At 56.1% G+C, this 10950-nt stretch overlaps 1 protein-coding gene across 1 annotated transcript; it reads right to left on the bottom strand.

The window, feature by feature from the left end:
• Positions 1-557: 557 nt before the first annotated feature.
• HTRA2 (HtrA serine peptidase 2) lies at positions 558-10649 on the bottom strand. The gene is made up of 8 exons (XM_069798391.1): positions 10259-10649; positions 8069-8273; positions 7804-7998; positions 7499-7531; positions 6963-7071; positions 6108-6177; positions 1248-1343; positions 558-936 (listed from the first exon to the last, which is right to left on the bottom strand). The coding sequence occupies exons 1-8, from the start codon at positions 10612-10614 to the stop codon at positions 771-773; spliced, it is 1230 nt and encodes a 409-aa protein (XP_069654492.1). The 5' UTR covers positions 10615-10649; the 3' UTR covers positions 558-770.
• Positions 10650-10950: the final 301 nt, after the last annotated feature.

Raw genomic sequence — 10950 nt, 5'->3', positions numbered from 1 at the left:
CAGGGAGACACTGCCCCGGCCATCTCAGAGTCCAGCATCGACACCCCTTTCACCACAGCCTGGAAAGCTGCTTCTCAGGTGCAGATGTGGATGCAGACCTTAGAGCATTTGCAACGCTCCCAGTGGAAACAATTTGACCAGACGTTCATCTGCCATCTCCCTCTGGCCTTGTGGGAACAGCCTCAGCAGCAAGCGCTGCCGAGGACCACCTCAGCTGGCTCACCAGGGAGGCAGGGAGAGCCGCCCTGGCAAAGCCTGCCCCGGAGCAGCTCCAGAGCCGCTCTCACTCGCAGAGGAGGTGGCCTCACGAGCCACAGCTCAACGCGTGCCCACGTGTTACAGACGGAGGAGTCGGATTCCAGTCTGTGCGGGTACCGAGTTGGTGGTAGGACACCTCTACTCTAACATGGAGGAGGTCCCTGTAGGCACAGCCAGTGTGCTCCTCCCCAGCTGGAAGGACTCGTGAGGACTGACAGGAGGGGCAGGGTCCCACAGAGCCCAGACTCCACTAGGCAACAGCTGCTGCCGTGGGAAGGAGGCCATGTGGCACTGGGGGGTCCCTAGAAAAGTGCTTTATTTGAGTACAGAGGGGAACAGTTGCACCACGAGTCCACCCAAGCACCGGGCCAGGCCCCTCTGCCTGGCCTCTTCCAGTCCCTCGCAAGCTCTCAGTCTCTCCCTGACTGGCGCAGACATGGCTCAGTCCCACGTCCTCGGCTCTCGGCCAGCACCACCAGCCAGTGCCTGCAGCGGCCTGCGCGACAGCACTGCTACTCCGTGACCTCAGGGACAACGCTCACCAGCAAAGTGTCATAGCCACGCCGCACCAGCAAGGCCAGGCTCTGCTGTGTCCGTACTGCCTCGTACACATCCTCCGCGCGGCGCGATGCCTGCCCGTTGATCTCCAGCACAACGTCACCTGCCTTCATCCCTGCCCTGTGGGGAGAATGATGACAGAAGTGCACAGTGGGCGAAGCAGACACTCAGCTTCATCTTCCCAGAAGGAAGGAGAGCCAGGCACTACAGGAGGCTTGGGCTGCTGCACTAGGTGTTCCTCCAGCCACACAGGTACCTTGGCCAACTGGACACCAAGCCTGGGCAAGGGTCACCAGTTGGTTTCTGCTGCAGACTGACAGCTGCAGGGCCCAAGCCCTGCTGCTCTGGAGCAAAACACTCAGAGCTAAATACATCTCATCCTGTGTAGTTGCTCTCTCATGCCACCCCCCAAGGCACAGGGCAGCACTTACTGATGGGCTGGGGAGCCAATGATCACCTTGTGGATTAGCACTCCATGGGAGACATCGGGGAAGCTGGGGTCACGCAGCTTCAGCTCAGCCAGGATGCTGCAGAGGGAAAATCAGCATTAGATAAGGAGCTGGGAGGCAAAGCAGGGCTCCCACCCCACCATGGCTGCACAGGCTTGGAGACCACAGTGCAGAACCTCTCCTCCTGCATCCCTGCACACTGCTAAGCACAAGCAACCAGCTGCAAAGCCCAGGGGCATCCAAACACCACCATCTCTCTGTCAAAAACTAGAGGACGAAAGTCCTAACTACGCCAGGGAGAGCTGCAAACTACTAGAGCAGCTGCCAGCCAGATCACAGCTGCTGGTGATGCATATCCCCTGTCTGAGCAGCCCCACATCAGACCACTCTTCCTGGTATCAGATGTACCCCTCCCCTGCTGCAGTTTCACTTCTCTGCCTTTGGTGGGTAGGACACATAACAAAAGCTATGCCCCCTCTTTTTGCCAGATGTGTCAAGCAGAGGTATACCCACATCTCTCCCCCAGAGTCTATAGACTAAACGATCCCAGTTCCTCCAATCTTCCCGCAGGTTAGGTTTTCTAAACCTAGCTTAAGTTCTGTACCTCTCACTGCTCCTCTCTGGACTCTCTCCAACTGCTCCTCACCCCTCCTGAAAGCATCCAGAACTGGACACAGTGCTCCAGCTGGATCTCACCAGAGTGGAGGGACTGTGCATCATGTAAACAGCATTCTTCCCTCACAAACTGTGCATCAGCTCTGATCCAGTGCAGCCCCAGAAATTCTCACGGTCTCTCTGCCCAGCTCCTTGCTCCTCATCAGGTTCGGTCAGTCAGTCAGTTATGGCTCCCCACTTTGCAACGGTCCTTGCTGAACTCTACTGTACCTTTTCACAGACCTTTGCAAGCTGCCATCCCTTCTTGATTTCACAGGATCACAGCATGGTTGAGGTTGGAAGGGACGTCTTGAGATCATCTATCCCAACCCCCCAGCTCAAGTGGGTTCAGTCGTAGCAGGTTGCCCAGGACTGTGTCCAGTCAGGTTTTGAGTATCTCCAAGGTTGAAGACTCTCCGACCTCTCCAGGCAACCTGTGCCAGGCTTTGACCACCCTCCTCACAGTAAAAAAGTGATTTCTTGTGTTCAGATGGAATCTCATGTGTTTCAGTTTGTGCCTGTTGCCTCTTGTCCTGTCACTGGGCACTACTGATAGAACTACCGATTTGATGCAGTCTGCATGTTTACTAAGTCAAGTCTGCTTCTTTGCCTCAGTCATTAAAGCTGAACAATACATGCCCTTAAGCAGATCTCTGTACTAACGTAGTAAATACATGATTTTAGGCTATACAGCACTAAGTGTGGCTGCACTAATTGCCATGGGTTGTTGTCGTGGTTTAACCCCAGCCAGCAACTAAGCACCACGCAGCCGCTCACTCACTCCCCCCCCCATCCAGTGGGATGGGGGAGAAAATCAGGAAAAGAAGTAAAACTCCTGGGTTGAGATAAGAACGATTTAATAGAACAGAAAAGAAGAGACTAATAATGATAATGATAACACTAATAAAATGACAACAGTAGTAATAAAAGGATTGAAATGTACAAATGATGCACAGGGCAATCGCTCACCACCCGCCGACCGACACCCAGCCAGTCCCCAAGCGGCGAATCCCTGCCCCCCCCCCACTTCCCAGTTCCTAAACTAGATGGGACGTCACATGGTATGGAATACACTGTTGGCCGGTTTGGGTCAGGTGCCCTGGCTGGGCATGAGAAGCTGAAAAATCCTTGACTGTAGTCTAAACACTACTGAGCAACAACTGAAAACATCAGTGTTATCAACATTCTTCACATACTGAACTCAAAACATAGCACTGTACCAGCTACTAGGAAGACAGCTAACTACATCCCAGCTGAAACCAGGACAGTTGTTAACCCAGGCTGGCAGGTAAGTCTCCACCCAGTTGCTCGGTCACTCCTCCAGCAGGATGGGGGAAACTATTTGAAGGGCAAAAGCAAGAAAACTTGTGGGTCTCGATAAAGATAGTTCAACAGGCAAAGAAAGAAAAGGAAAAAAAAAAAAGGGAGGAAAAAAAAAAGGCAAGTGATGCAAAGGCACTCACTGACCACCTCCCACCAGCAGACTGATGTCCAGCCAATTCCTGAGCAATGGCTACCCTGGAAAAACTCCCCTCAGTTTTATTGCTGAGCATGATGTCATACTGCATGGTCAGTTCAGGTCAACTGTCCCCTCCCAGCCCCCTCCCTGGGGGTGCCAACTGAGGAACAGGGCAGGCCTTGACGCTGAGTAAGCACTGTTCAGCAACAGCTAAAACATCTGTGTGTTACCACCAGTTTTGGTCACAGATCTAACACACAGAACCATGCGGGCTGCTATGAAGAAAATGACTCCATCCCAGCCAGACGCAGTCCACAGGTCAGTCAGATGAGGGGTCCATCTTCCCCAGCACCCTATCACTTACAATGCCAGCTGCAGATGAGATAGTTCCCCAGATGCCTATGGCCTCCTGCTGCCTGGCTCAAGAAGCTCCCGAGCTGTAACACTGCATCTTTGCATTTGAAAGCCAGTAAGATTTTTCTTCTGTAAAGTTTTCTAGTTGGTCTTTTGAACCCTACAACATCAGCAAATTCTATCACACACTGCATGAAGAACCAACCCATGTTTTGGACGTCCCTCTAGTAACACCCCTGATCATCAACACACCCCAGCAGCAGTTTCATGTGGAACCTGTTCCAAATAATCAGTGCCTCTTTCCTTTGCCATTTTCAAGTCCTTTGCTCAGTCCCTACTTACTCCATGCTGTAAGATGACTGCAGAGGGCTGTGCTAGCCAGGGCCCTGTCTCTTCCCCTGGCTTTTTGTGGCCAAGGCAAGGGTACCTATGAGCTCCACTACAGCTGAGCTCAAAGCCATTGGCACACCTCCGCTCCCTTTGGGTAGCGGAGCAAAGGCTTGGTGTCTCAGGAAGTTCTTGCCTGCCAGACAACCTGTGCAGCAGGACCAGGATACCGAGGAGCTTGTACCCAACACGCAGCTCCTCCTTATTCCTGTGCTAGGGCAAGTTTCTGGCCTTTCAAATGAGCATGTTCAGACAGTGCAATCACCCAATTCTAAGGCAAGCAATCCCTTGTTGGGAGATCTTCACAGCAACGGGGCACAAACAAGCTTTGCAGTCAGACGGTTTCCCAGGACCAGCTGCCAGACTGCCCACTGGCTCTGCTGAAGCTGGACCCGCTTCTGAGGAGCCACGTCCTAAGCATTTCAAGCTTCTTCCCTGACAGACTTTGTCCTGCATGCCTGTCCAGTGAAGGAGGAGGAGGTTGGGCTCCCACATCCCACAGGTTTTGAGTACCAGCACCATCTACTGGGCATGTGGGCATCTATGGGGCATGCCAGCGATGCTAACAGTGTTCCCCCACCCACTGCACTGCCCCTGAATCTCAGGAGGCACAGAGCATCTGCTGCTCTGTTTGTGTCCCAGGCAGGAACCCCAGAAACTGCTCGTGGTGTCCAGAGGTGCAGGCAGCCCACAAACTCAACCAACACGCAGGAGCCACAAGAGATTTAGGAAGGGCAGAGCACTGCCCTGAAAGGTGTTTCTGCCAAGCACACTATAACCACCAACCCCACTAGCATGCTGAGCCCCAAAAGTCAGCTGAAGGTCTCGTGAAAGATGGCTGCAAGAGCCAAAGAACCAGAGCAGGCGCTCTGTCCTTGAAAAGGAGAACTGCTCTCAGAGGTGAGAGTGCAGGTCCACTCCTAACACGTGCACTTGCTGCATCTAGGAGGCTGCTTGCAGGCGTTCAGGTATAGCTCCTGCAGCAATTGCCTCCCAGGGCTCGCAGAGCTCTGTGCAGGGCTGACCAGGGCTGTCCAGCCCTCAGCAGGGCACAGCTGCCACCGCCTGTAGGGCACCTGTCTCAGAGTGCTTGGTTGGCAACCAAGGTCACAGGCATATCTTGGGGACCAGCTGAAGCAAGGGTAGCAGGTGATCCCTCTATCAGACCCAAGCAGGTTGTCTATCTGCAGTCCTTTTTGCTGACCAAAGCGTTCCTTGAGATGCAGAGGTAACACAATGCCCTACCCAAGCCATAGCCAGGAGGCTGTGTAGAGTCTCAGACCCACAAGAAGTCATCCTCTTCCCACTTGCCAGTGTTGTACCGGTCAGCACCATGATGACTTCTCTCCAGAGGCAGCACCCAGCCTTCCTCCTGAAACCCAGGAGCCTCACACCACCTCCTGGGTGGCAGCCACGCCATGTGTGCCAACACAGCCTGCTCTCCCACCTGGTTACCTCCTCCCTCAGCCGACTCTACTGCAGGCAAACTTGCCATTTCTTATTCTGAAAGTCCCACATTCTAGAACTGTTTCTGCATCACAGCAATTCACCTGGTAGATCCCCCCTCCCAGAGAGTACAACTCGCTCAACTGTTTCATCACAACTTTCATTTGGCACATTGCGTATCTATTAATTACACAATATTTCTGGTGGCTTTTCATTCATGCTGTGTTGCAAGGGCTCTTTATCGAACTCCTCCCAATGACAATTATAGACTGATCTGGCACTCTGGGGGGTAGGTTCAGGGACTCTTCATCTGCTGACAGATTCTGCCACAAGTGTAGAAACCTGCAAGCTTCTAATTTTCCTCTGACACAGCCTAGAGCCTAAACACAACATGAGCACAAAGAGATTTGAGAGCGAATGCTTAAGGTGTGAAGACAATCCTCCCAAAAACAGGCACTCTCACTTAGTTTGGAAGATCCCATCGCACAGTCATCATGCCCCAACAAGACCAGTCTGTTGGCCCCTGACCTTAGAACACATACCTTGGTGTAAGAGTCAACATCATTACCCCTATGTAACGGCGCTTTGTCTCTGCATTGCCAAACCAAGAGCCTGTCGAAGGGAAGGACATCAAATGACAAGGTTGAAAACAGACAGACACTCAAAATGGTGCTGGGCTGAGCCAGACAAGTCACAAAGCCCAAGGCAGACATCGTGTGGAGAGAGTCATTCTGATTCCCTACCAACAGCTTATTTAAGTTCCCTTTACCAGTTAGAGCTTTATAGCTACTGCATAGTTTGTTTTCCTGGTCTGAGTTGTCATTTTTTGACTGAGAATATCACTGCATGGTGTCAACATGAGAACCAGATAGCAAGAGTCTGCATTAAATAAATTATCACAAAGGAACAAAAAGAGGCGATGTTCTACATGACTAAATTAACTACTTGTCCTTTATGATACAGCTGAATCCTGCACCTGCATTTCCATTAGTACACACAAGGCTAAGCAGCCTCCAGTTTCCAGGTCATCCTTTCCCTTTTTTCCCATATGCTGAGATCTAATGAAAAAAGAAAAAAAAAAAAAAAAAAAAATCCTCACCTACTCCTGAGGACTTAAGTGCAAGCTACTTGAGACACTTTAAAAGTCTTTATCTGCAGTAGATGCAGGCCAGCATCCTCCTTGCAGTTTGTTAGGCCCCTGTGGGCAGGGGAGTAGCAGCATAGCTTTCCCATGGCAGAGGAGAGTTTTATGCCAGATGGGAGCATCTTCTTACCCCCAAAGACTCTTTCTTCTGCTCTGCTTGCCCTTCTCTCAGAGGGAGCCCAGCTGTGCCAGAGCTTCCCTCTTTCATCCTCCTCCTTCTCCCAATACCTGAGCAGGGAGGCACCCAACTCACTTTTGCGCTGCTCCTCCTTTTGCAGGAACTTCCGCAGCCGGTCTGAGGGGATGGCAAAAGAGATGCCTGATGTCACCTTCATAGTGTTCACCCCAATCACTTCGCCATCCTGCAGGGGAAAAGACTCTCTGCTATCCAGCTTGCATCGCTGGGGAGAGGAGGGGAACTACTGTGCAAGCCTGGAGTCTCGCCTGTGCGCCCATCCCTTCCCAGCCAGCTGCTTCTGCTGCCTGCCCAACCCTGCTGAGGCTGGGTGGGGACTGGTCCCACGCGGGCTGCATCCCACGCAGCCCCTCCCTCTGCCCTGCCAGCACCAGCCAAGCCGGCCTCACCAGAGTCCCATCAGTTCAGCCTCCCTGAAACAGACGCTGCACAGGGCTCCCACACTGGGCCAATCCCCTGCTCCTCCTCACAAGGAGCCTGGAGCACGCACTGTCCCTCCCTCCCTCCCAGCACCAAGCCCCAGGGGGCACAGACTGAAGGGCAGGGGGCACACTTCTGCCCCGGCCAGTGAACGTGCAAGCAGGAGAACTTACCAAGTTGACGAGGGGGCCCCCAGAGTTCCCAAACTGCAACAGAGGAGAGAGCAGTAAACAGGCCATGAAAGCAACATCCTCACACAGCAGGACCCGCGGCAGGGAGGCAGAGTCCAGAAAACAGGGTCAGGCTGAGAAACACAGCCAGCACCCGGGTGACCGGCCAGAATCCCTTCATCTCCCAGTGCTCTGTGTCCGCCGCCTCTGACCTCACGGCACCCACAGCCATTCCCCAGCTCCCCCCTCCCCAAAATGGGCAGCCGGGATGAGGTGCCAACCCGCCATGCACCGCAAGCTCCCCTTACATCGATAGCAGCATCAGTCTGGATGTACTCCATGTCAGAGGCGGTCAGGCCCAGCTCCCGGCTGCCCCGCTGGGCAGAGCTGACGATGCCAGAGGTGATGGTGTTCTGCAGGGCGAACGGGCTGCCCATGGCCACCACGAACTCTCCCTGCCGCACCTCGGAGGAACGCCCAAGGGGCAGGGTGGGCAGCGGATGCTGGAAGAGAGGAGGATGGTGAGCGGATGGGAGGGAATGAAGGGAGCGTCTCCACAACCGCAATGTGCACCTTAGGCTTGATCTTGATGGTAGCAATGTCTGCAACCTGGTCCACGTCCTGTACCACGGCGTCATACTGCTCGCCGCTGGCCAGCTTCACCCGCACGCGCCGCCGGTTTGCCACCACATGTGCGTTGGTCACAATAAGCCCATCCGGAGACACCAGAAAACCCGAGCCGTTAGAGATGGGCACATCACGGCCTGAAAAGGGATGCCTGCAAGGTGGGCACAGGTCAGGAAGCGGTGGCAAGTGACCCTGAGGGGACTGGTGGGGATTCTGGGGAAGGAGGGCAGGCAGGGGCCAGGCAGACCGGGTGGCCCAGACTGGTAGGCCTGGAAAAAAGCGGGGGACAGTGAGGATGTCTGGGAAACAGCATGCTAGGGGAGGCTCCTTCACTTCCCCATGAAAGGTCCCCATTTCAAGAGTCTGGACAAACACACACGCAACAGGGGAACAAGCAGGAATCAGGAGTCTGTGCACAACTGCAAAGGTGCGATCCCACTGGGACTACAGAGGCATGGTGGGAAGTTTACATGAGTGGAGAGCTGCAATAAATGGCACAGGCTCTTTGGGAAAGAGCAGCAAGGAGCTAAGTAGAAGACGTTGTGATCTGCACAAAGAAGTAGCCTGAACACACAGAGCCTTGCCTCAGAGCAGGTAATAACGACTTGGGAGGTGATGGGTACATCTTCTTTAGACAGCTAGGGAAGACTTATGACTGCAGGCCCTGGTCCCCATGGGGGATGTCAATCACCCTGACCTCTGCGGGAAGGCCTGGTGCTGAGTGGGGGAAGGGAACTAGTGACACAGGACACAGAAAAGGCTGAGGTGATGTGTGCCTTTTTGCCTTGTTCCTTGGGCCTCCCAAGTCCCTGTGCCCTGAGGCAGTCTGTCAGAATGCAGCATTACACAGAAGAAGATCAAGGGAAGGATCGCTGAAGCCAGCTGGACACACATGAGTCCATGGCACCAGACAGGATACACACAAGGGGGGTGGCTGATGTCCCTGTGAGGGCTCAAACGTCACAGTGGTAAACGGGGGCTCCTGATGGCTGGAAAAAGGCAAATGTTACACCAGCCTGCAAAATTGCCAAGCAAGAGGGTCCTGAACATTGCAGGTCAGTCAACTTCGCCCTCGTCTCTGGGAAAGTTACAGAGCAAATGCTCCCAGAAACCACTTCCTGGCACACAGCATACAAGAAGGGGACTGAGAGCAGCCAGCACAGACTTACCAATGCCAAATCATGGCTGACCAACCTGGCTGGCTTTTGCGGTCAGATGAGTGACTGTGCAGATAAGGGGTGAGTAGTAGATATTGTCTACCCTAAGCAGGCTTTCAGCATGGTCTGCTGTGGTACCCTTCTAGCCACATAGGTGACGTGGGCTGATAATCAGACCAGGTGAACGGAAAATTGGCTGGACCACTAGGGCCCAAGTCCAGCTGGTGGTCAGCTAACACCATGCCTCAGGAACCGAGAGAAGGGCCAATGCCATTTAACACCTTTCATGTTCATGAACTGGAGGATGAGACACTACACACGTTCAGCAAGCCTGCAGGTGACACCACACTGGAGGGAGCGGTCAACAAGCCGAAGGGCAGAGCTACTATTCAGAGGTGCCTTAACAGGCTGGAGACACAGGATGGCAGGAACATTATGGAGTTCAAAGGTAAATGCAAAGTCGTGCTCCTGGGACAGAGTAACCCCATGCCACAGGACAGCCTGGGGCCGCTGCCTAGAAGGCAGCTTCGCCAACAGCCCTGGAGGACAAGAAGGTGCCAGTGCGGCAACAGCGTGTCCCTGTGTCAGCTGTGTGTGCGGGCAGCGGGGCAAGGGGACGGATTCGTCCCTCCCATGGCACTTGTGGGACCCCACCCGGGTGCCGTGCCCGGTTCAGGCTGCCTGGGATGCAAGACGGGGTGGCCGCGGGAGAGGCCAGCGGAGGCCCCGGAGGTGGCCGGGGGCTGCACTGTGCAGGGAGCCTGGGGTGGGGGGGGGCTGTGCAGCCGAGGGAGCAGGGAGGGTCGGGGGATCCCTCCCTGGGGGGTGTGGGGAGGACGGGACCAGACCCTTCTCGGAAGGACAGAGCGGGAGGGGATCGGGACAGGGTCAAGAGGGAAAGCTCCCCGTCAGGTAGCGGGGACGCCAGTTCCGCAGGGGGCCGCGGACCGGGCCGGGGGCGGCCGCCCGGTGCCGGTACCTGCCCACGATCTCCACGTAGACCAGCGCGGGCGCCGTCTTCTCCACCACGTCGGCGATGAAATTGAAGGCGGCGCGGGGCGAGGCGGGCGGCGGCGGGGCGGGCACGGCGGCGCGCAGCGCGGGCAGCGCGGGCCGGCGGCCCTCGCCCTCCCGGGCCCACAGCAGCACCAGCGCCGCCGCCCCGGCCCCCAGCGCCGCCGCCAGCGCCCGGCCCCCGGTGGAAGGAGGAGGAGGGGGACAGGGAGGAGGCGGCGGGGGCGGAGGACGGGCCTCGGTGGCCCCACACAGCGCCCGGCACCACCGCACCGCGCCCGGCCGCAGCGGGACGCGCGACCACCGCGCCAGCGCCGCCATGCTGCTCCGGTGCCCGCCCGCAGGGCACGCTGGGAGCTGAAGTCCCGCCCCGCCAGGCCCGCCGGGAGGCGCGGCCCCGCCGCGGGGCACGCTGGGAGTCGTAGTCCTAAGGCGGAAGTCTGCCGGAACTGTAGTCCGCCGCGGGGCACGCTGGGAGCTGTAGTCCCGCCGCCAGCCGCGCCGACGGTCCTAGCGCGGCCGCCGGCGGGGGAGGGCAGGGAGGCTTTGCGGCGGGAGCAGCTCACCGGGCCCGCCGGACCCGTCAACCGCCCTCTCCGCGTCGCCGGCCGTCGAGGGCCCGTGGCGAGAGGGAGAGAGAAGGGGTGGGGGACGGGG

This window comes from Haliaeetus albicilla, chromosome 1 (assembly GCF_947461875.1).
Source record: "Haliaeetus albicilla chromosome 1, bHalAlb1.1, whole genome shotgun sequence".
In the NCBI taxonomy this organism is placed as follows: Eukaryota; Metazoa; Chordata; class Aves; order Accipitriformes; family Accipitridae; genus Haliaeetus; species Haliaeetus albicilla.
This window is presented reverse-complemented; position numbering and strand designations above follow the sequence as displayed.